Below are 24,434 nucleotides of genomic sequence, written 5' to 3'. Positions count from 1 at the left end.
CACTATGGATGGCCCTGGTGTTATTTTCTAAATGTCGAGGGTTTACGTTGTTGAACTGATTCAATTAATGCACTTTTCAGAAGCTTTGGTGGCTCAAGAATGGTTACAACATTATTTTACCGTTTATGATTCTTAACAGTGACAAACATATTAAATTAAATTTAATGTTCAGACATTAAATTGATATTAGTTTCCTTAGCAGAATCAGTGCGAAGCTTTTGTTTTTTCTGTCTACAGCACTTAAAAGCTTGTATATCCTGTCCCTTCCAGTAGGTTGCCCCACAGCCCTCATGCTAGACGGGTTTCAACTGAGTATGAAAAGAATATGCCTTTCTCATTTGCTAAGTTTTAAGGCCCACTTTTTAGAACTCAGTTTCAGTTGCCATGAAGAGGAATTTGAAACTGAGTGTTTAGATGTCTCTTACTGTGGTCACCAACCTCATTTGTCTTTAAAAGAGCCTGCCTCTCTTGATTGGCCATCAGACATTTGTCACTCTGGAGTCTGTTGTCCTCAAGCAGTTATCTCTTGAAAAGACTGATTTTAAACTCAAAATTTTTATTTTTACCTCTTGCTAATGCAGATCTAAGATTTATTGGTCTTTATGGTGGCATTTTGTGTGTTATAATTTCTGAAATGCATCCACAAAGGGGCAAAATTAAACTTAGTCCCTCTAAAAATTTGGTAAAATTTGAGGCCTGTCACCACCACCACCACCCCCTCACCCTACGTGTCTTCTTCCACCTTTCATAAAGTAACATACATTTAAAATGAAAATTTCCGTTTTTTAAGTCTTTAAAATTATATGCCTACTTAGTATAAAATAAAAAGTTAGTTGTTTTGCCTCCCAGAGCCCCTCAAAGTAAACACGAAATGTGCCACATAGCCTGTCCTCCAAATTTGGCAAAATTTTGTCCAGCTACCTTGGCAGGATGTAAGAACACTAACAAATAGAAATTCATTTTATTCCTATAGTGGTTTTTTGTTTTTGTTTTTGTTTTTGTTTTGCCAATAGTATTTTAAAATAGTTTAACATGCCAGAAGTGTTAGTGCTAAAATTTATCCACCATGAAATAGATACATCTGCTAATTCGTTTCCATTTCTTTAGATGTAAAGAATTATAGAAATGTGAATGCCATTTCCTTGTAATTTGAAATTAAACTCTTAGCCTCCTTTGTCAATTGTAGAGCTGTAGCATCCCCTTGTGGAATTGATGGTAACTGCGTGAACACTCCAGAAAAGCTTTGTTTACCTTCAAAATTTCAAGCAGATATTCTTTCTAATCTTGATATTAGGAAAGAGAATAATTATTAGTAATGCAATCTTATTGTTTTAAAAGCTTCAGTTTGCTTTTTCATATAATTTCTACTTAGTATTTGTTTATTATAATCCTTTTCTGAAAACTGATTTTTGGTGGTTCAAATTTTTCTTTTTATTTTCTCATTAAACATGATTCAATCATTTTCCCATTCCTTTCTTCGCTCTTCAGTTCCTTAGTAATCATGCATGTTATTTATTCTGAAATTTCTGTCAAATGTTAGGATTAGCTTATTAGTATTGGTAATTAGCCACCTTTAACTTGAACCTGTGTAGATAATAGAATTTTATTGATTTTAAAAAAATAATTAATATACTTAATGGTGCAAAGTTCAGAAGTTAAAATCTGTCACCTACCTCTGTCCCCTAGCTACTCAGTTTCCTTCTTCTGAGGCAGCCATTGTTTTGAGTTTTTGGAAATATTTTATGTATATATAGGCAAATACGTATATATCCTTCTTTCTCCTTCTTTACACAAATGGACATACACTGTATCCTGCTCTGCATCTTGCTTTTTTCACTTAGCAATTTAGTAGAGAATCTCAATAAATATTTGTTGTCTCTTGATAGTAGTTAAGAATATGGACTCTGGAACCAAATTGCCTTGGTTCAAATCTCATCTCTGCTATTAACTGTGTGACCTTGGACAAGTTACTCTACCTGTTTGCCTTTGATTTCTTTGGCTATGAAATTGGGGAAATACAAATAGTACCTGCCTCCCAAAGTTGTTAGAAGATGAAATGAGTTCCCACAAAGTAAGCCACAAATGCTATCATTATAGTTACTACTGCTGTCAGCACCATTATTCCACATTGATACATAAAGAAATTCTGCATCCTTTTTTTCTCACCAGTATTCCATTGTTTGGAAGAAAAAGAACCTTACAGATAATCTAGTTCAGTCACATTTTATCAGTTATCTCAATGGTAGAGAACTTAATATGAAGAAAACCTTTGTGTGATTATACAGATTGGTACAATAATTTCCCCCCCCAAATAATCCGTGTTGTAAAAATGTACATTAAGAAAATAGATGTAAATATCTTTTGATGTTGTAATTTTTAAGACTGTGAAAGTAAGATTTAAATAGTAAATGGACAAATGAATGGGGGTTTTTCTAACATAAGTACTTTATACATATTTCAGACTAGGTTAATATTTTAATTGAGATGAGTTGGTTTCCTAGTTTGCCATTTTTGACACTTAATCTTTAATCTCTTATCTTTAGCAAAAATTCATTACTAAATTTATCCATAAATTGGTTCCATAATGGTTATCTTTATGGAACCCGAAATAACATGCAAGTATTAGTATAGCTGCCTCTGAGCAGTTATTTTCCAGCTTATGTAGCATTATGAACAACCAATTGTAGTTTTTGCCTGCCTACTTTAATTTCAGTTATACAGACTTTGTGGTTAAAAATTTTCAGATGATTTTTTTTTTGTTTTTTTGTTTTTTGGTTTTTTTTTGTTTTTTTCCTATCAAAGGGCTATCAAAAGTACTGACTCTTGAGAGCATAAGGATTACTCTTATGCTTCTCTAATTGTGAGTGAAAGAAATGTGTAGAGCACCTGCCACTTTCAGTTAATAACTTCTCTTTATTTCTTGTTTCTTATTTTTTCAAACTAAAACACTTCATTCGAAAAATAAAATATATTTGAGATTTTTTTCATCCAATTCATACAAGATTCCTTATGTAGTAACAATTGTGTGTATATGTGTTATATAAATAACATTTACATTGCATTTACTGTGTACCAGGTGCTAGTCTAAGTGCTTTATTTATATAATCTTTTTAGAGTTGTTATAAGTATTAAATCAGATATTTTTATTACTGTTTCTTTAACAGGTAAGAAAAAAAGCACAGAAAGGGTGAGCAGTTTGCCCAACGTCACACAGCTGGCATTTGAACCAAACTTTCTGACTTCAAAGTTTGTGATCTTAACCAATGTGCTATAATAAATTTGTGTTTTGACATATATATTTATGAATATGTTCAAAACTCAAAAATGTTTTAAGCTGTCAGAAAAGATTTGAGTTCCTTTTACCTATAAAATATTATTTAAAAAAATTGAAGTGGTCCCTATTTATTAAAAAAATGATCTTTTCAAGGAGTGGGTAGGAGGCCAATGATATATTTTGAAATTTTGTATTTTTTTTCCAAGTACAAACAAACAAATGAGATATTTTGTCCAGAGGGATTTCTTAGCCTGCCAAAGAAACTCAAGGAGACAAGCTTAAAAGGTGTAGCAAAACAAGACCTTCTGGAGTGCTCGAGCATCCTAAAGCAGTGTATGCATAAAAATTAATAACTAGCATAGCACTACCCTAATCCTTCTGCAAAGAACATGCCATGTTAGGATCGTAGACCTATTTTGCTGGTACTTTGTGTTTTTATGAGAGAAACAGAGGAATAAAACATACTCTCTCTTACAGTAATTTGCAGGTAAAGGAATTAAAGTTGCCCTCTGAGTAAAATTCCTATAGAACAAACCAAAACAGGTTCTGAACTCTGACCAGAATATGGGGACACTGTTTAAGATAGGTAGGTTCAGTGTCAGGGAAGCAGAACCAGGTTGTAACTGTAATACAATTTTATTTTAACCATGTATGGAAAACACTAGTTGAAATAGAATGGGAAAATTAGAACAATTAAAAAAAAAAATCCCCAAAAGGCAAACATTGGTGGGTACTGCCCATTTGAGCACAGTCAAGGAGAAAAAGGGAATCCTGCTCTAGAGGCATTATTATATCCTCAGCAAAACAATTAGCTGGGAAATTCTAAGATTCCTTAAATCTCTGTGTTGTATCTGTGTACTTACCACGGAACCTTCTGGCAATTTGGCTTTTCAGATAGCTTACCAACAGGTTAAAATATGTATTAAACAGATTTTAAAAATTATGTTAACAGGTAAAAAAGGTGTATCAGTTGAAGTGAGGGATATAGATGAAAATACCATGGGAAATGGTGATAATTGCTGAAGCTGAGTAATAAGTGCATGGGGGTGATGGTGAGAAGGTTTGTTTTCAATATCACTCTTCTCCCTACTTTTGTGAATGAACATTTCCATAATAAAATATATTGGTCCCAAAAAAGTACAGGTATTTTTGCTACTTGACTCTTGTATTTCTTTTCATAAATGGAGTAATCGACTCTCTACTTTAAATATATCAGTCTCCGCTCAGTCATTGCAATTCAGGTCACTTTTAGAAGCTGATAAAACTGGGTTTTTGAATTTGCAAGGCTACAGAACATACACCAGACTGTGGGAAATGCCCCCAAGTAATGCCCTTGTCCGGGTGCCTGATGGTCAGCCAGCTATGCTTCCCTTAGAGGTGCTTTTGAGTCACCTTTGCCGATAGGCTTATTTGCAATTATTTCTTTAAGTAATCTGTATAAATCATTATTTCTCAAATCAGAGAGTAGACATTCTGAAGGTTGGTCTTCCAAGATAGGAATTCTTCTTTTGTGGGTAGTGATTTAATTTCCGAATAATATCTTCTCCTTGTATTACCATCCCCTCATCTTTTATATTTTGCTTGGTTGATTCTCTAATTTTAATTTATGTTTTTAATCCTATCATTCTCAAAGCTAATTAATAAATATTTTATTAAACCCTTCTATTTTTAAACAAGATAGTCTTCTATTGGGGAGGCCATAAGTGCGAAATGTCAAAAGTAAATATCCAAACTACTGGCTTCATAAAAAAAAATTTCAGCTAATAAGTAAAGGAGGAATGATAGAATTATAAAATTGTCATTTCGCAGCCTGCGATAATTAGTGACACTAGGCAGTGATCATCAATGACTGCTAATATCACAAAGAGAGGAACAATCAGACATTAGTGCCTCTTGGTGGAACCACGCAACACTATCAGTAAAATGTTCTTGGCAGAATATCAAATCTAATCTCACCAAGCTTCTAGATCTAACTGCTAAAATACAGAAATATAGAGGGGACAAAATAACGTTAAATGACATCATGGAGACAGAGTTAAGAGAACCTCAAATGTGGAAAATTTTGTTAAGACAAACTACTACCCGATTTCTTAGAGGATAGAGGGAATCCATAGATTAAAAGAAACTTAACTTATTACAATCTCTGGGCCTTGGATTTGAACAAAATGTAGAAAACTTTATGATAAGTTTGGAAGACCTTGAATACTGACTAGCTAATGATGGTTTTTTAAAGTTTTCTATATATATAGTTATATAATTATATGTACTGAAATACAGATGAAATTTAAAAACACCTGGAAATTGCTTTAAAATAATACATTAGTGGGATGAGAGGAGTCAGTGGAGGTATGGCTGAAACAAGAATAGCAAGTTCAAATTTTTACATATAGGATTTATTTTAAAACAAACTCATATCTTTTTGCATAGTATGTCTATTTCAACTAAATGGATATTTCTTAGTTGGTAAAAAAATATTTTTGGTAATACATTGGATTTTAAATGTTTTAGTTTTTATTCGTTTTTCTAAACCTGCATGCTAATCAAACTCTTATTCAACCCCTTTGAGGTCTTAATTTTCGTATTAGCTATACTTATGATTTCCTGGATAAAAATCTATTTATAGCTTTCTTGTTCAAGATACAACTATTAATCTGAAGGTAATAGTCTGCTATTTATGAAGCGTCCTAACCTTAACCTTAAATATTAAGTTGACTTTTTGGTTGGTTTGTTTGTTTTTTTTCTTATTGCTTAGCTGTTTACTCACCTCACTAGCTTGAATGCTCAATACCATCACATGGTATTTTTACTTTAGGTATTTGCTACAACCAAGAGACAATGGAAACAAATCATCTAAAACTGATGACCTTGGGTCTCTTCGATTAAATATATGTTATACAGAAGACTATGTGCTTCCTTCAGAGTACTATGGTCCTTTGAAAACTTTGCTGCTAAAATCACCAGATGTTCAGGTACTTTAAAAATTTTAAGTGTATGATTTAATATAAAAAGGCTAAAAGAATTCTGTAAGTGATAAGGAAAAGATTTCAGGGCATCAAGCTTTATTAAAACAGTAATATACATATATAGTATGTGTGTATGCATATTTAATTTATCTGAACCTCAGTACTATGATTCCAATATGTACTCCAGATTTCATCTCCGATAGTTAACGAACGTATTTGAATTATTTTTACAGGCTAATGATTGAACATTTAATCGTATTTCCTTAATTTTGTGCTTGTTTTCTGCCTTTGTGTATTCTAGCCAGTATCTGCCTCAGCTGCTTACATTTTGGGTGAAATGTGTCGAGATAAAAATGATGCTGTTTTGCCCCTTGTACGACTGCTGCTGCACCATGATAAACTTGTTCCTTTTGCCACTGCAGTGGCTGAATTAGACTTGAAGGATACACAGTAAGAGTTATATTAAGTATTAATTATGTGTTGTTGAATTTGGCCCTTCGTTTGTCACATTGTTTTTGTAATCTTAGTTCTTTTGTATTGACTAGCCTTACTGTAGCATAGTCTGGAAAGGACTGCTTAACATATAATAAAAGGTAGCTCTTTAAGTTAGCAAACAGTATCCACCAACTGTAAAATTAACAGTTAATGACAGTTTTTTTGTTTTTTTTTTAACTCAGTGGCACAATTTCCTGTTACTAGTCTTTGCTGCTGCTTATAATGATTCACATGTCACAAAGAAAATACTACATCAGAAATTCCTTTTTCCGTACCCATTATGTAGCACCCTTATATGCCACAGGTGTGACATTATAAAAAGCAGTCGGGTGGCTTCCCATTTCTGTCATAGTATAACACTGGTGTTTTACACACACACACATACACACATTACACATTTGCAGTTCATAAATTTGAATTGCTTTTTTTCTTAACTTACTTTTATATTTTCAGTAAGTTTTTGTAAGTTTGAAAATCCTAATGGCAGCAAACTTTTAAACAGAGGGTAAAAATTACTAAAATTTTATATATGACCAAGTCAGATATCTCATATTACTGATTTCAAAGCCTTTGTTTACTACACTTGGTTTCACCTTATTTCTATTTGTATTTCAGAGATGCAAACACAATTTTTAGGGGAAATTCCTTGGCTACCCGATGTCTGGATGAAATGATGAAAATAGTGGGAGGGCACTACCTGAAAGTAACATTAAAACCTATTCTGGATGAGGTATGGAATATTGGTACTCTGATAATAATAATTTGTGTGTCCTTATTATAGCATCTCTTTCATCCAGTGATCTGTTGATGGGAATGATATATCGATTCATGTATTGCTGAAAGAATAAGACTGAACACTTTAAAATTAGAATAAATTATTTACTGTTTCATCAATGGATTATTTTACTCAAAGGGCACATTGTAGTATAATCTACATAATTATTTCTTTGTTATTGGATTTCTGTTTTAGCTAGAGTTTCAGATATATGAGAAACTTTTTTTTTATACAATGCTTTGGGAGTATTGTATACATTATCTCTGGATGGAGGTTTTAAACTTTGTTATAGTTTTAATTTTTATAATTATCAGAAAAATAATATTTTCATTTTGCCAAATTATTTTAAGAAGAGCATTAAATGAAAAAGTAATCTATTTTCCAGATATGTGAATCATCAAAATCCTGTGAAATTGATCCTATTAAATTAAAAGAGGGAGATAATGTAGAAAATAATAAGGTAAGTCCTTATTATCTTTATAACTGCATTAAAATTGGCCTTACAGGTATACCTGCGTCCCACTTATGCTGTAGTACTGCTCTAAGGAGGGAAGCAGTGCCTTTTTTTCTTTGCATGGTACCATTAGCAGCATTTCCTGTGTCTCCTTTTTAGAGTGTTATCTCCCCATCAGGTTTCACTTTTTTTTGTTTGTTTTGTTTTTGTTTTTGACACTCCCTTTTGGCTCTGGTAAACAATAGTGAAGTAAGGCTATATCTAGTTGCATCCCTATTCTGGTCAGTCTTTTAGGTTCAAACTGATCAGGCTAAGTAAGTAGCACAATGACTTGGTCAGCCAGTACTTACAGTTGCCTCTGGGAAAATGATGACTGTGTTAAAGTCACAAGTGTTCATTACAATAGATAATTGCTGCTTCTTGTGCCATTTATTTCATTTATTCACCTATGATATCTAGCTGTTATAAATCTATCTAATTTATTAAATGAGGTCAGATGTAAATTGTCCTTTAGCTGAATGAGTTTAGAGAAGGGAAGCAGAGCTTTAGAATATTAGATAGTGACTGCCTAATAGATGTCATTTCATTGCATTTGTTTCCAGGAAGACTGTTGAAGATGCGTAAAAGTCGAAATCTTAATGTTTACCTTTTAAATCCTACAGGAGAATCTGCGCTACTATGTAGACAAGTTATTCAGTACAATTATAAAATCGAGTATGAGCTGCCCCACTGTAATGTGTGATATCTTTTATTCTCTAAGGCAAATGGCTGCTCAAAGATTTCCTAGTAAGTTCTTTGTATCACTAAAACATGACATTTCTTTTTCAATATTTTTTTTTGTAGATTTACTGTGTATTTGATTTATGTGAAATGTTTACTGTCAGTAGGTATAGTCTTATTTAGTTTTTCAAAATAGATTTAGCTTTTCTATGAAACATTTAATTTTCTTATAATCGCAAAACATTCTATTTTATTTCAATAAAATGACAACTTTATACAAAGAGCAAATCAAAATCACCATTATTTTTTGAGAAAGGTGAAATTTAGAACTGTAACATTTATAAATAAACATTTATACCAGGTGCTTATGAGATTGTTAAATATAATAAACAAAAACACCTTTGTTATTTGTACCAACTCCCTTTTCCATTTGCATGCATTCAAATAGAATTTTTAGTTTCATAAAGCTGATTAGATTTGACAGTTTGAGGATGATAAGGTTTTGGTGGTGATAGGTTTTTACAGAGATGGTTTTAGATGTTAGAAACATCTCTGTTGTAGTATACATAGAATTTTGAAATGTGTATGTCAGTAACTGGTGTGCTTTAATTTTGTAAGAGCAGCTACATTAAGGCTTTGCTTAGAAACATTTCATAAAATTAAGAGTTGGCTATCTCTGATTGTCGGTGCTTGAAATTATTCTAATTACACGCATCTCTGATGAGTAAATAAACTTGCTATAGCTGTCGTTCCAGATCTGCCTGTAATGGGGGGGGCGGTGCGGGGCGGGGTGAAGAAGTAAGGCAGCTACTTAAATTTTCAGTCTTATCCAGTTGTGTGAAACTGTGAGTTTATATCTGTAACCATCTGAAGAGATTTTGCTATTTTTTCGTGTTCTTTAAGTGTGTATATGTGTACACGTGTGTATTATCTGCCTCTCCACCCAATGGTAAAGTGGTGGGGCTACATAGTAGTTTTCCAGCTAACATGTAGCTAAATTTAGACCTAGATGTTTTTGCTAATTAAAATAAAGACACAAATATTTCAAATAAGTATACTAAATCTAGTCTTTGTAACAAATAAGGGGAGCAGAGTTAGATTATGGTAACCACATTGAATGCTTAGTGAGTGAACAGTCACAGTGCTAGCCTGTATCATCTCCTAATTTCACCTACACTGCACCACATAGAGAGCGAAGCAGGTTTAGAGAAGTTTAAGGAACTTGTCCATGGTCCATGACATTGCCAATAGGCAAGCAGGGTCTCAAACTTGGGCCAGGCCTATTCCAAAGCATGCTAGTAATCACTGTACTCTATATTACCCAGTGATCTTGGCTTTAAATATGCTTTATCTATTTAATTCTTGTTTATATAAATAATCTAAAATACAATTTACTGGTTTTTTTTATAAATGCAAACATATCTCCTTGACTGTCTTTTTGTTGACTTAAATATTAATATGTCTTCATATCCTCAGTAGATTACAGTAATGATAGTTTTATTGTCATAAAATATTTTCATTTGTTCTAACCACCCTGAGAAGATGGGTTGGGAAGAGAGGAGGAGGCAATGAGTGGGAAGTAAGTATTATTAAAGAATTACAAATTAAATACTTGTCAGTGACTACCTACTGAGTGACTAATAAGAGGCAAACTAAATCCAGACATTCTTTCCCTCACTACCTGCTTCTCTATCATTTGATTGTTGAGTTAAGACTTGACTCCAGTCTGAAATGAAAGCTACAGGTGAATGGTCAAAGCCACAAGTTGTCACCAGTTTATCTGCATTTTTATAGGGAATATTGAAAGTTTTTTTAAAGTAAAGATTTCATTCTAATTGTTTTTATTGCATAGCCTTTGATATTATCAAGATTTTTCAGGGGAAAATTAAAACATCTTAAATTGAAAACAATATTCTATTATAAAGGGATTCATTATTATCACTAGATAGTGCCAGATACTACTTTTATTTTGGTTGTAATTTCAGGAGTCTTTTCTTGCAGATTGAGGAAAGGAGTATTTTTCCAAATTAAAATATTTCTGAAAATCTAGCAGCTTTGCCTTTCATTTTCTTTATTATTTCTTTCAGATTTTTTTAGTCATAGAATATTTTCCTTTAATTTAGTCATAATCATTACTATCATTTCATCAACTCAGTTCTTACTAGACAAATTATATTGATCTCCTATTTAGTTTACATGTTTCTTCAATATTTTTACTTTGTCATCCTTGTTTTTTAATTCAGTGTTTTTGTGCATGACATTTCACCATTTTTTTCTGCAGATGACCCTCATGTTCAGTATTCTGCAGTGAGCAGCTTTGTATTTCTTCGTTTCTTTGCTGTAGCCGTAGTATCACCTCATACTTTTCATTTGCGACCTCATCATCCAGTAAGTGTTGTTCTTCTCAAAGCTTTATTCCATTTTTATTTATTTTTAATAAAATAAAAAAAGATAAAATAAGCCAATTTCACTTGGCTATGTTTTCTTATACTTAAATTCACTAGATATTTTTCTTGACCATTTCAGTCTCAGAAGGCTGAAAATTCTATTTTTTGTCATTGTTAAAAGACATTACACAGAGTAATAAAATATTGATGATTATTGAAGCTTGGTGATGGGTACAAAGAAGATTCATTATGTTTTCCGTCTGCTGTTGTGTGTTTGTAAATTTCCACAATACAGAATTTTTGTTTACTATAGGTTTAGTTTAATCTTTCAGGTATTTTTAAATCTCTAAGAAATTTGTAGAGGCTCATTTCTGAAAGGTGTAGAAACTTTTATTGGAGCGTAATTTGTCCGATATCTTTATATTTGTACTTTTTATTCACCTGAGATGGTATCGTAACTTCGAGATTTAAAACTTTTAAAAGTATATCATATTTTTGTTGTGAAATGCTGTTTAAATGGAGATCTATGCCACATAGATTTACATTTCTTAACATTGTAAAAATTTATTTTTGTTGTTTATTTTCTCCTCATACAGTGTATTTCTTCTAGTTCTTTTTAACCTTTTATGTCCCAAATATTTTATAATTTTATCTCATTGCTTTCATTGCAGATTTATATAACTAATAATAATAGCCAACATTTATTTAGTGCTTACTTTTGTATTAGGCTTTATTCTAAGTACTTAGTATATTTTAACTTACTTAGTCCTTCCAGTAACCCTGTGAGGTAAATTCTGTTATCATCCTCATTTGCAGATAAGAAAATCACCATTCAGTAACTTCTCCAAGGTTAAACACATAATAAATTATGATTTGATCTCAGTTTTAGCCAGATTAAACAGGAATTCTGATTCAGTCTTACTCATCTGTGAGCCTTACCCCTGTTCCTTTCTGCCTCTTAGGCAGTCAGGTGTTGGGAGCACCTGTATTGTATTGAACATTGCGCTCAGCACTGAGGATTCAGTTATGAGGAAGACCTCCCTGCCTTTAGGAAGCTCAGTGACTAATACAGTATTGGGAGTTCCTATGGGTTTTGGAGCTAGACTAGACTCCGAAGGCCACCACTCTTGGCATTAGCCACTCCTTTAACTTAGAAAACTGAGTAAAACTGTGCTGCCCTGGCAGCAACACCCTCTTTCTTGTCAGAGGACAAATGGTCTGTGAGTAGCTGCAGCAGAGAGTGGGCCAGTGTCCTTTTGTTCACACAGTTGTCCTTTATGTGGCCATGTCACTGAAGCTGTACTGAACACGGGGGAAGCGAAAGCTTGGTAGCAGCATTCTGGACATAAACAGAACTCCTACCTCTGAGCTTGTGACCCTGTCTTGTATTCAGACTTAGATTTACATGTTCTTGTAAGAGATGTTGCAATAAAGCCCTTCTAACTACAAACTCTATTATTTAAGTCACTTTCAATCAGTATGGCAAAAGGACTGCTTCATACTGCTGTATAACTTTATTGTTTACTTTTAAGTATAACCTTATCCCTTCTTTTAAAGACCTTTTCATTCTAATTGGGGAAATAGGGCAAATTCTTAAGATACATAATCTAAAACTACATCTAAATCTAAAACTAGTACCTGGTTAGTACCAAGTAAGAAGTATAGACAATTCACATTATACAGATTGAGAGCAAGGAATGATCCCAGGATCCTTGGGGTAATGACATTGTCAAAACAGCATTAAAATTTACAGAGTTGTTAGGAAGGAGAAACAATTAAAGGTCGTTGGATTTTACATTTAGAAGTTTTTTGAATTTTGAGATGCCAGTTTTAGTAGAATAGAAGAGAAGAAAATAAGATTGCAGAATATTAAAGAATAAATAGGTGAATGTAGTTTTACCTAGAAAGTGTTTCAGAAGTGAGTCTGCCCTGCTGCTAAACACATGGGCAAATTCAGGCATGTGCACGTGTATGTACATAAACACATGAATGAAGAATTTTTAGAAACACTAATTTTAAAACATGGGTTATGTTAACATTGACTCAGTAAACCACTCTTTCCAGAAATTTCATGGTGAGGAAAAAAAAGGATTGAACCATCCTTCTCACCATGTCCCCCATTCTGTCATTGATAGCTCCTTTCAAGTCTCAGCCAAGGCAGACTTCTCTAACACATGAGTCTAAATCTCTCTCTTATGTGTGCCTGGAGCAGCACCCTGTGGCTCTTTCTGTCCTGGCATTTCTCATACCGTTTTATAATACTCATCTGTTTACTGTCTCTACATGTGGACTGTCAGTATCTTAAGAACAGGGGCTAGATTTTTTTCAAGTTTGTGTACCCTAAGCACATGGCACAGTTTCTAGCATCTACTCAGTAAATGTTTGGGAAGTGAAAGATGGTAGCGCAGAGAAGTAGCCTATCAAATGATGAGTCTGTTCCAAAATGGGAATACCAATGTATGGTTTAAATAGAGGAGAAGAAACCAACAGAAAGAACAATTGAAGAGAAAAGGGGGCCTAACTAATACCAGATCAGCATCCTGGAGGATTCAGAAAGAGAGTCTTTTTTAAAAAGTCATGGGGTAAATCTCGAGAAAAAGAATAATTCCTTCTATGAAGTATTATGGCGAATGCTGTGAAATTGTTTGTAGATCAAAAATTAATAAGGGCATTTACACATGGTTCAACCTAATGTAAGAAAAATAAGATAGGATATGTGAAAGAGTCAGCATTTCAGTTGAATTTAATAAATGTTACATAGCATCTACTATGTGCCAGTGCCAGGCTGTGTGCTAGGTGCCAGATGTCTAAGGTACTGATTAGCTATGAAAAATTATGATGTCAGATGGTAGTAGGGGAAAAATTTAGAACAGCCTATATGTAGAGTATGTCAGGGCATCAACAGCAGCTAAATGTGAGGGCCATGCTGATATAAACAAATCTCTGATATGCAGAAACTATATAAAATATACTTTGTTCTCTTTTTCTAGTTCAGTGAAATAATGACGTAAAACATTGATTTTAAAACCAAATTCGAACAGAGAAGTCAGTGAAATATAGTTCAAATTCAGTTTATTAGCACATTGTTAAGATTTTTATATTATTCCAAGGCAGAGAATTGTAGGGACCTTTTATACATGGAATTCTGGATGTTCTATCTAAAATATTTTTGAATAGTCTTAATTAAGGTGCGTAACTATTTCATAAGTATATCATAACGATCATATCCCAAATATCCCCTTCACATTCACTGCCTGTTTTCAGTGTGCGGATACTAAAATATTAAGGAATATAAACCAAAAAACTGAACTAAAGCATTTCTGTATCTAAATTTTCTTGAGAATGACTTTTGAAAGTTATAAGGTAGAAAAAAGTAGATGCCATTGACATTTCAAAAGTGAATACAGTTTTTGGGCAATTCAAGCTGCCATACTGTACAAAACAACATATATAATATTGAGTAAATTTTGGCTTTCAAAGGTGACACATCATAAATATAATTATTTTGGGAGGAATTGTCAATTACGTTCAGTTTCTTTAGTCTCTTAATTTCCTTAGTCCAGAGAGTTCTACCCATCCTTAGCTAGGTTTTAAATACGTTGGTGGTTTGAGTGAATATTTTTGAGTCGCTGTTTTAGAGCAGTGCAACCCATGCACTCTATATTTATTCACATTCGATTTTTAAAACTTAACAGGAATTTTGTGTCTTTTTTACATTCTCTAGGATGCACAGACAGTTAGAACATTAACTCTCATCTCAAAAACCATTCAAACTTTGGGTAGCTGGGGGAGTCTGTCCAAAAGCAAGGTAAGTCTTTACATCTCTTGTTTTGTATTCACACTTCAGAAATGGTTTACCCTGTGATCCCTTCTCCCTCACTACTCTTTTTCAAATTAAAAACAAAGCAAAACCAAAAATACTAGGTATAGATACCAGTAGCTGTCAATTAGGTAGATATATTTTAGTCACCTGTTAAAGAAGACAAATTCATTTAAACTAATATATCTAAGAGGAGAAGGTCTAGTAAACAGATGTTAAGGCTGCCTGTTTATCTGTCTGCACCATAATCATCTAACGTCTACTGAGGAAATCTTTAGTGCCAAGCTCTTGAAATATATGATGGAATCCTTTTAGGCCTTACTCCTCAGCTTTATTAAGAATACAGCCCATTATATTCTTAGCTCTCTACTTAACATATATAAATCCTGTCTGTTTTTTTTCCTAGTCAAGTTTCAAGGAGACATTCATGTGTGAATTTTTCAAAATGTTTCAAGAAGAAGGATATATTATAGCAGTTAAAAAGGTATGATTGTTTTACTCTGGATATATTAACATTTCTTATCATATAGCATTGGGAAATAACATTTTATATTATTCCTAGGAGTCAGCCCCCAGTTTGAAAAATAATGTTTAAACTATCTATCAAATATAACAAGGCTGTATTTTTTCCCCTTTCTCCTCCCATACAACCATGGGATTTTTAGCTCTGAAATACCTAAATGAATTTTAGCTACTATTGCCAGTGTCTTAATAACAAATTACAAGTATCTAGAGTCAGGGCTTCTCAAAAGTGGCACTATTGGCAATTTGACCAGATAATTCTAGTTTGTGAGAGGCTGTCTTATACCTTGTAAGGTGTTTAGCAGCATCCCTGTCCTCTACCAGTTAGATGCCAGTAGCATGCCCCCAGTTTGACAACCAGAAATGTCTCTAAATGGTCACTGTCTCCTGAGGGATAAAATTGCCTCTGATTGAGAACCTCTGGTCTAGGGGAAAAGGCTTAATATGTACCTTATGTATAGTAGGCACTTAATTATTGAATTATTGAACATTTTATAAACACTATAGACTTATAGTAGTAACCTGAGGAAAGTTACTATAAATTAAAACGTACAGTCCTACAGTATATAATATCCTAACACAAGGCCTATAATATACAAAAATTGTGTACTTAGCATCTGGGAATATTTAAAAAGGATCTATAATTTCTTGAGTCTTCAGTTCTGAATCATTCTAAATAAAATGTAGCATTATTATAAAACCCTAAAAATTTGAAAAAAATTTATTTTGAAGTACATCTAAACTTGTCTTAAAGAAAGCACACTGTTTTATTTATCACAGCTCTAACTTAAGGAATTCAAATTAGCAAGGCTAAATTTTAAAGATTTCATTCAGTTTCTGGAGCATGGTTCACAGTTGATTGCCAAGAGTATATTTTGTGGAAGTATATTTGTGCTTTTTTTGTACTTTTAAAATTCTTACAGGGACTTAGTATATGAAAGTGATGATTTACAAAATTAAAGCTAGTTGGAATTTTTTTATCTAGAATAGTGCAAGTTCAACCAAAAATGTTTTAAGCGACCATTGAAGGCTTTTGAGGAGAAAGTCTTTTAGAAGAATGGGCAAAGAAAAAGCTGCCCTTTTATTGATAGGACATTGTTGAAACAGTTGTGAGACAGTGTAGGCAGACTTTTGTTGGCAAGATTATGATGTACTGTCTTTTGTTTTAGGATTGTTTTTCCATTTTTTTATGACCTAGGCAATCGTAGTATCTGATTTCATTTTTTTTTCCTGATAAAATCAGAATGTGTAAAGTTGATAAGGTCAATGGAGAAAGCATTTAAGCGTGTCAGTTTAGTCTGTTCCCGATCCACCCTGAGTCACCCACTTACATTCTCTTGGACTATCACCATAGTATGTCTCCTTTACTGATTTGCTTCTAGATTCCTAAACTAGCATAGAATATTTTGCCCTAATATAAGAGTTTTCTTTATTATTCACTAACTAAGTCTGGATATGTGCAATGTAATAAATTGCAAAAGTTTATGAAGCCCAATTTCACATTTTGAATTGTTCTCACTAGTGATATTGATCACTGCTCCAGAAAAAAATAGGTTATAACTCTGAATCATATACTATTTCCACAGAGTTTAGGAAAGGTATCCTGGATTGGTCTGTAAACACAATGACCATATAATTTAGTGTCCAAACCAAGATACTTTCAAGAGTAAAAAGTTGTGGTACTGATTATATTGGGACCACAGTTGTAGATAAGGAAAGCCCTGAGCAAACTGGGACCTATAGTCACCCTGCACATAGTCTATCTTAATTATTCTGTATTCTTTCACTTCATTTAACTGTATTTACCCTATAGTTCCTTATAAAATATAACAAATAATGTAACAATTATCATAAATAATAAATATTTGTCAAATAAATAAATCAGTGCCTTCAGGCAAAACTAAGAAATGAAATAGTCAGATGTCTGTTACACTACATTAGTGGGTTGGTCCACCTGTAAGAGCTGAAGATAAGATAGGATATTTCTTTAGTTCCTTTGGATACTTTTTCTGTATCACATATATATAATGCAAAAAGAAACTCTACTCTTGTTCTTTCACTTACCAAGATTTTTTTCCAGCAAACTAGAAGTGAACATTCCATTGGAAAACTCTCAAGTGTGCGTTCTGGTGGATGATCTATAGCCAGTTTTAGGAGAAAATGGCTGTGCCTACAAATTTCTACTTTACATTAGACACTGGTGCCTCAGTCTCATTTATATTGGAATGTACTTTGTTTTTTGTTTTTTGTTTTTTTTTTAAGTCCTGAATGGGACAACATAGAAAAGTATAAAGAAAAAAGCAAGGATGTTCATTTATGGGACAGAATAGGATTCCTCTCTAAAAACAAAAATTGTTCCTCAAACTACTGACTTCCCTTTCCCATGAAAGCCACATGCCAGGAAACTCTTGACCTGTCAAGGTAGCATATTTGTGAAGCTAAATACTCTTCACTGGGGGGCTTGCCATTCATTGGTAGAGTGGGGTACTCCAGTTTTTCTTGAGCCACCATATTCACATGTTCTACATAGGAAGTTTATAAATGGTGATTAGATTTTAGGTTATTCCAGAGAACCTAGTTACACTTGAGTGATAACTATGGAATACTGTCTCTGAGGGCTAAAGCCAATTATGTATAATAGAAATCAGCAAACTCTTTTTCTGTAAAGGGCCAGTAAATAAATATTTTAGGCTTTGCTGGCCTCATAGGGCTCTGCTACATAATTCATAATTTTTATTTTTGTTTTACAATGCTTTAAAAATGTAAAAACTATTCTTAACTCATGGGCCTTACGAAAACAAGCTACAGGTTGAATTTGGCCCTGCAAGCCATAGTTTGGTAGTTCTTGACTTAGCGATTCACTGTTCTGTATCTAAAATCTTTGGGACCAGAAGTATTTCAGAATTTAGTTTTTCAGTTTTTAAAAATAATAAGTATATGCTATGTCTTAGATAATATTCTCAGTGGGGCTTGGGGCTATATGCCATAATCAAACTTACTAATATTTATGTAGCACAATGTATGAGTATTTACACTAAGTAGATAAATACAGACTATAAATAATAGCCCAGTGCCAGTTAAGATTAAGTTATAACCCCCAAATTAGTTGACTGTAAGTCGAAACAAAAAACTATTTATATTCAAAGCTTTATAGATTTTGGAATTGCAGTTAAGAAATTATGGATTGAATTATTTTTACAAGGAATATATTCTGGGTTTTACGTAATTTAAGAATAAACTTTTTAGAATACTGTCATGTGTAAATTAGGGACTTCCTCTACAATTAAATGTGTTTTGCTTTATGAATTACAGTTATGTATATTCCTTAATAATAACCTCACAATATTATCAGTGACATTTAAATAAGCTCAATTTATGATGTATCATCACAAATTGTAATATTTGCCTATTTTTCCATTTAGTTCTTAGATGAAATTTCATCCACTGAAACTAAAGAGTCCAGTGGTACGAGTGAGCCTGTGCACCTGAAAGAAGGGTAATTTAATGAAATTAGACATTAAAGTCATGTTTTAGTGTAGATGTTAAGTAAGTACAATGAGAATGGGTCTGGAAGTGAGGAAATCTGGGTTTTTGTTTTCTGCTAGAACTGCCTGATTAACGTCAATTAGGTAAGTGACCCTCACTATCCTATAACTTTATGCCAGATGGGCATTATTCCTTGTCTGTACAATCCTAGAGTTGTTTTGCAAATATAATGAGAGTATGGTATTAGTCCTTTGAAAAGGTAACAGCAGTATTCAGTCTTAAAGTAGTGTTAGCATTGGAAGTTAAGGGTTGGAAAATCACTCATTTGACCCTTTTAGTTATGGATAGCACAGTTATAAATATTAAATTAATTAAAGGCTTTATTCCCGTGGTATGGCCAAAAATAAATGCAAAATTTATAGATGGCAAAGGCATTTTTATTTACTTAATATAATCTTACACAGCTTTTCATATCATTTAAAAATAAAGGACAATTTTTTGTTTTGGATTAACTATTTTAATATTTGTAACTAAATGTTTAACATCTGTTTTGGCAGTGAGATGTATAAAAGAGCTCAGGGAAGAACTCGGATTGGAAAAAAGAATTTCAAGAAACGATGGTTCTGCTTAACAAGCAGAGAGCTCACCTACCACAAGCAGCCAGGTAGTTGTGTTTATGCTTTATTGTGGGGTAGTTTCCTGGTTCTTAGTGAAGATTTCTTTTTTTGCTGCTTAATGTGACTCTAGTAAACCTTTTCACTAATATTACTATAGTTTATAGTTTCTCACAGTGATGCACACACACTAGGAATGTAATAAATATTTGACAAGTGACCATGTAAGTTACATATGTTTCACACATGCTCCATTTTTTTAAAATCCCTGGTAAATCGCTGCTATTATAACCAATATATAAGGAACAACATTTAGACTTCTTAGAACTTAAAAGTTTCTTTAACTCTCAGAGCCAAATTTATAAGAATCAACATCTAATAAATGAGTGTTGTAGTAGTTTTCTGGATAATATCAACCAAAAATTCTCCAGTCATACCATAGATTGTGATTCCTATAAAGTTATCAGATTCATTCTAGACTGTTGACCAAGCCAACTCCAAAATGGATATTTTAATGATTTACTTCCTGAGAAAGCACAAATCGGCTATCTGGGTAAAGAAAACCATCTTTCTACAGTATGATTTGAGGGCTTCAGAGAGGCAAATTTGTCTCTCAGTGGACTGATACAGTGCTTAAAATCTCCACCTTTTATGTTTATTTCTTTGGGGTAAAGTATTATCTGTAGATGGCCATTAGCTTCTTCTGATATCTTAGCAAGAAGAACTTAGTATCTAGGTTATAGATCACATATAATAGAATCCTTTTTATTCAAAGTGATCAGGATCCAAAAATGTTCACTTAACCAAAAAGGTCAGTTAAAGCAAGAATTATTTAAAAACAAACAAAGAGATGTATACGTATCTTAAATATTTATATATTTGTTTATCAATCTTTTGATGGACAGCCAAGATCTGTTCTTAGAATATAGAACTATGGATTGCCCCTCTTTCTTGCGTAGTTATACCCCTAATGCATCAGTTTTCAGGTTGATTTCTCCAAAGTGAAGCTAGAACTTAAATACTTGAAAAGTAATCCAAGTACAGAATCTTTTTTATATTTTCATGATATTCATCCTAATCTTTTACAGCTGTCTCACCCCCATGTACATTAACCTTATTTGTGTGGGTGTGGGTCTCCTGTTTTGAAGCTTTTCAGAGTACTTGCCTGATTTTCAAATAAATAATAAACCTCTTAGTAAGGGGCACTTGTCACTTTACATATTTTTCAGCAAATTATAATTGCAACATGGAAACTGGAATAAATAGGTTTGGAAACAAACCCAATGGACTTGGTAAGCAAAAAAGCCTAATCAATGGAACAGAAGGTTGTAGGCTTAGTAGTAGTGTAGCAACTGCAAGTATTCAGCATCCCATGCACATCATTTGATATGTTTTACAGAAGAAGTGGAGAGTCTTAGTTAATCCATCAAATCTGTTAGGCATAGAAAATCTCTTAAGAGAACCTCTGCTATAAATTTTGAAATGATAAAACAAACACCAGACATAGGGTACTTTCAAGAGAATGTAAACTCAGTTAAGTAGAGTGCTTCTTGAAGAGTAGTGATGTTAAATATTTTTTGTTTCATAATTTCTTTGAATGGCCTAGTCAGAATGACTGTATATGTCCATATATATTAGTAAGACCTAAGAAACCAATTGCTTTTTGTTTTTAGGCACCCAAATAATTTTTATGGCATATAAATATTCAAATGACTAAACATAAATAGGCTGGCTACAAACTTGCCCTTCCAGACGGCATGTTTTAAGCTAAACATATTTTGAATGTTGTAGAAGCTATAGCTTATATTGATGTTATATATAAATGTTCTCACATATATAGTGACATTTAAAAAACAGCAGTCTTAATCTGCTAATTATGTTTACATTAACAATACATTGATATAAAATGTAAGTTAGTCAGTCTTCATGAATAAATTAGCTATTTGTCATTTAAAGCATTTTCTAATTTGAGCTAGTGTTCTAAAGTCTTTTTTGGTTTAAGAATCATATGATAGCTTTGGACCCTTTTCTCTAGAAAAATGCACATACAAACTAAACCGAACATTTTGCACATAACTTCAGTGAGTTCGGAGACCCAAAGTCCATTCACAGTTCTCAAGAACCTCTGTTCTAGCCAGTGCTTTTGTAAGAATAAAATTTTGCAGAATGATTAGACTGCTCTAAATATAAAGTAGAGATATTAGAAGTTACATTGTTTTCAAGCCCTAAGAAATTTAACATGATTTTGGAGGAGTGAGCACTAATATATGAAGTTGTGAGATTATTTACCAAAGCCTACAGTTTTAAGCGACCATGCTTGTTGCTTTAACTATTTTGATGGATTTTTCCAAAATGTATTACATGCTTCCCTGCCTTCTAAAAAAGAGTTCATTGAACGTAAGTTAACATTTTCTAGATGACTTGGGGCTATCATTGATAATATTAATTATTATATAGTGCTCTGATTTAGTGATGTTTTCAGGGCTGCTTATGGGTATATGCAGCTTTTTACTCCCCAGCTAAATGCCTTGGACTGCTATTATGCTTTTTTGTGTGTTTTTTTGTTTGCTTTATACAGTTTTTCTCTATCCCCTTTATGTTTAGGCTGTCACCTTAAATTTCTTACGCCATCAGTGAACCATAATGTAACATCTCACTTCCACCTCCATCACCCACTTCCATTTTTTACTGCTAATATACTGTGAGTGAGGATATGGGTACTCTGTATATTAAAGTTATGCATAAGATTAAAAGTCTTTGAAGACTTCAGAACTTTATGAATAAAATGAAATGCATGGCCTTTGGATTCTCTGGTTGTTCAGCAACTTCCTGCTTACTTCCTGTTTTCTTGCTGCTTTCTGGGTAGACAAGACTGCTAGTTAAGTCCATCTCTACACTTACTATGTGACTTTGGTGTCTGAAAGAGTGCCTCCCAAATTTTCTGTGACATAGCTCTAAATCATTGAATCTTTCACTCTATCATACTCTTACCGCCACTAGTATTCTGAATTTTTCTACCATTTAGAATCAAATAATACAGCCTTTTCCTAACTTACTAGAAAAGAAGTTAATAGAATTTTCTCAATTTTAAGGGTTTTTCTCAAATAGATTATTAAATTTTTGATGCCTGCTTAGGTAATCACTAATAAGCAACAGTAAACAACAAAACTTCAATACAACTAAATTAACGTGTGGTGGATGAAAATTATAGGGCACTCAGTCAGCTATCAGTCATGATTACCTTGACAGTCTTTTATGGACCCGTGTGTTTGTGATTATGGTTTTATATTGCTATATTGTAGTGCAGTCATCTTCTACAAGTAAAAGTCTCCAAGTTGTATGCCAGAACTAAATGAGTTATTGATGTTCTAGCCTCTGCCTGTCTCATCCAGCCTCATCTTTTGCATTCGCTGTATGTCACTTTACCAGACTAGCTCTTGCAATTCGTTTAACTTGTATTCTTTTACATACATGCTTTTGTGTGTACTTTACCTAGAAATCCCTTTCTTCTTCACCAGTGTAATTTATTTTCCTGTAAGCCTCAAATCAACTGTTAGCTCTTTACGGAATTCATTCATAAGCCTCTACCCACCTCAGTTGAGTTATTCTTACTATGTTTCTTTATCACCTTAGTGATAACTTCTGTCACACTGTGTGGTCCTTTTCTCTGTCTCTTCACCTAGTCTCTCAGATTTTCAAAGGTGGAGATCATGTATTTACTGCCTTCATTAAGGCACTTAGTAAATGTTTTTAATAAATGATATTCTTCAAAGAAGACCATATATTCTAGATATGGTTTTATCTGAATTACTGTAAGAACCACAACTCTAGGCTTCTGAAATTTTCACCAAGCATACTAATAATAGATTATTAACAAATTTATCTCTGAAATTCCTTTCTGTGTTCTCCAAAGTTGATTAGATATTGTCTATTTTATAGGAGACCTGACATACTCAGGTACATACATACAGCCTACATAACTTCTGTGTGATAGCAAATGTTCTAGCTCATATAGCATGTGGACAATATAAAGGAAACTTCCATGGTGTTTTAAACAGAAATCTCAATATATTTGGGTTGACTTGGTTTTCACCTGCTCATATTTTCACACAGGGCTCTGCAGTATTTTTTTCTTTGATAACTAAAGACCGTCATTGTTGATTCAGTCATGCATTCATTCACCAAATATTTTATTAAGTGTCTACTATGTTCCAGACACTGTTCTAGGCTCTGGAGAAAACAGAAGTGAACAAAACACACCAAAATCCTTGTCCTTGTAGATCGTATAGTTTCGTAGTAATAGACAATAAACAAAAACCAATTATATAGTGTGTTGGATGATTATAAATGAGATAGACAAAAATAAAGCAAAGAAGGAGAATAGATAATGGTGGGTTCATTGAGGAGATTTGCAATATTAAAAATTCTAGCCAAGGAAGGCTTCAGTGAGAAAGTGACATTTGAGAAAAGGCTTAAAAATAATGAGGCACTTTGTTATGTGAATGTTCGGGGTAGTAGTAATGCAGACATAGCTAACAGCAGCCAGTAAAAGGCTGTAAAACAGAAACATACCTGAAGTATTCAAGAGACAAGAGAAAGCTTCATGGCTAGAAAAATAAATGAGTAAGGGAGTAATCGTAGGAAATGAGGTAAAAAAATCATGGGGAAATCAGACATTACAGGGCTTTGTGGGCCATTGGAAGTCTTTTACTTTGAGTAAGATGAAAAGGCATTAGAGTTTTAAGCAGAAGAATGACATCATTTGACTTGTTTTAATAGGATTAATCACTCATGCCACATGAAGTGCTGTGAGAATAGAATGCAGGGCACAAGGAGCCCAGTTAAGGGGCTGTTGCAGTAATCCAGGGGAGAGAAGATAATGGCTTGAACCAGTTGGTAGCAATGGAGGTGGTAAAAATGACTC

At 33.1% G+C, this 24,434-nt stretch overlaps 1 protein-coding gene across 2 annotated transcripts in view; it reads left to right on the top strand.

The window, feature by feature from the left end:
* Positions 1–24,434, top strand: part of RASA2 (RAS p21 protein activator 2) — a 100,268-nt gene that overhangs the window by 66,812 nt on the left and 9,022 nt on the right. The window contains exons 10-19 of one of the 2 annotated variants that reach the window (XM_011357437.2): positions 6,087–6,243; positions 6,539–6,687; positions 7,348–7,462; positions 7,893–7,967; positions 8,624–8,747; positions 10,963–11,069; positions 14,793–14,876; positions 15,295–15,372; positions 18,833–18,906; positions 19,454–19,560. In XM_011357437.2, coding sequence (XP_011355739.2) covers positions 6,087–6,243; positions 6,539–6,687; positions 7,348–7,462; positions 7,893–7,967; positions 8,624–8,747; positions 10,963–11,069; positions 14,793–14,876; positions 15,295–15,372; positions 18,833–18,906; positions 19,454–19,560 — 1,070 coding nt within the window. Of the gene's footprint in view, positions 1–6,086; positions 6,244–6,538; positions 6,688–7,347; positions 7,463–7,892; positions 7,968–8,623; positions 8,748–10,962; positions 11,070–14,792; positions 14,877–15,294; positions 15,373–18,832; positions 18,907–19,453; positions 19,564–24,434 lie in introns of both variants that reach the window. The other variant, XM_011357436.2, reaches the window with a different exon arrangement.

This window comes from Pteropus vampyrus, unplaced genomic scaffold (assembly GCF_000151845.1).
Source record: "Pteropus vampyrus isolate Shadow unplaced genomic scaffold, Pvam_2.0 Scaffold35, whole genome shotgun sequence".
NCBI lineage: Eukaryota > Metazoa > Chordata > Mammalia > Chiroptera > Pteropodidae > Pteropus > Pteropus vampyrus.
This window is presented reverse-complemented; position numbering and strand designations above follow the sequence as displayed.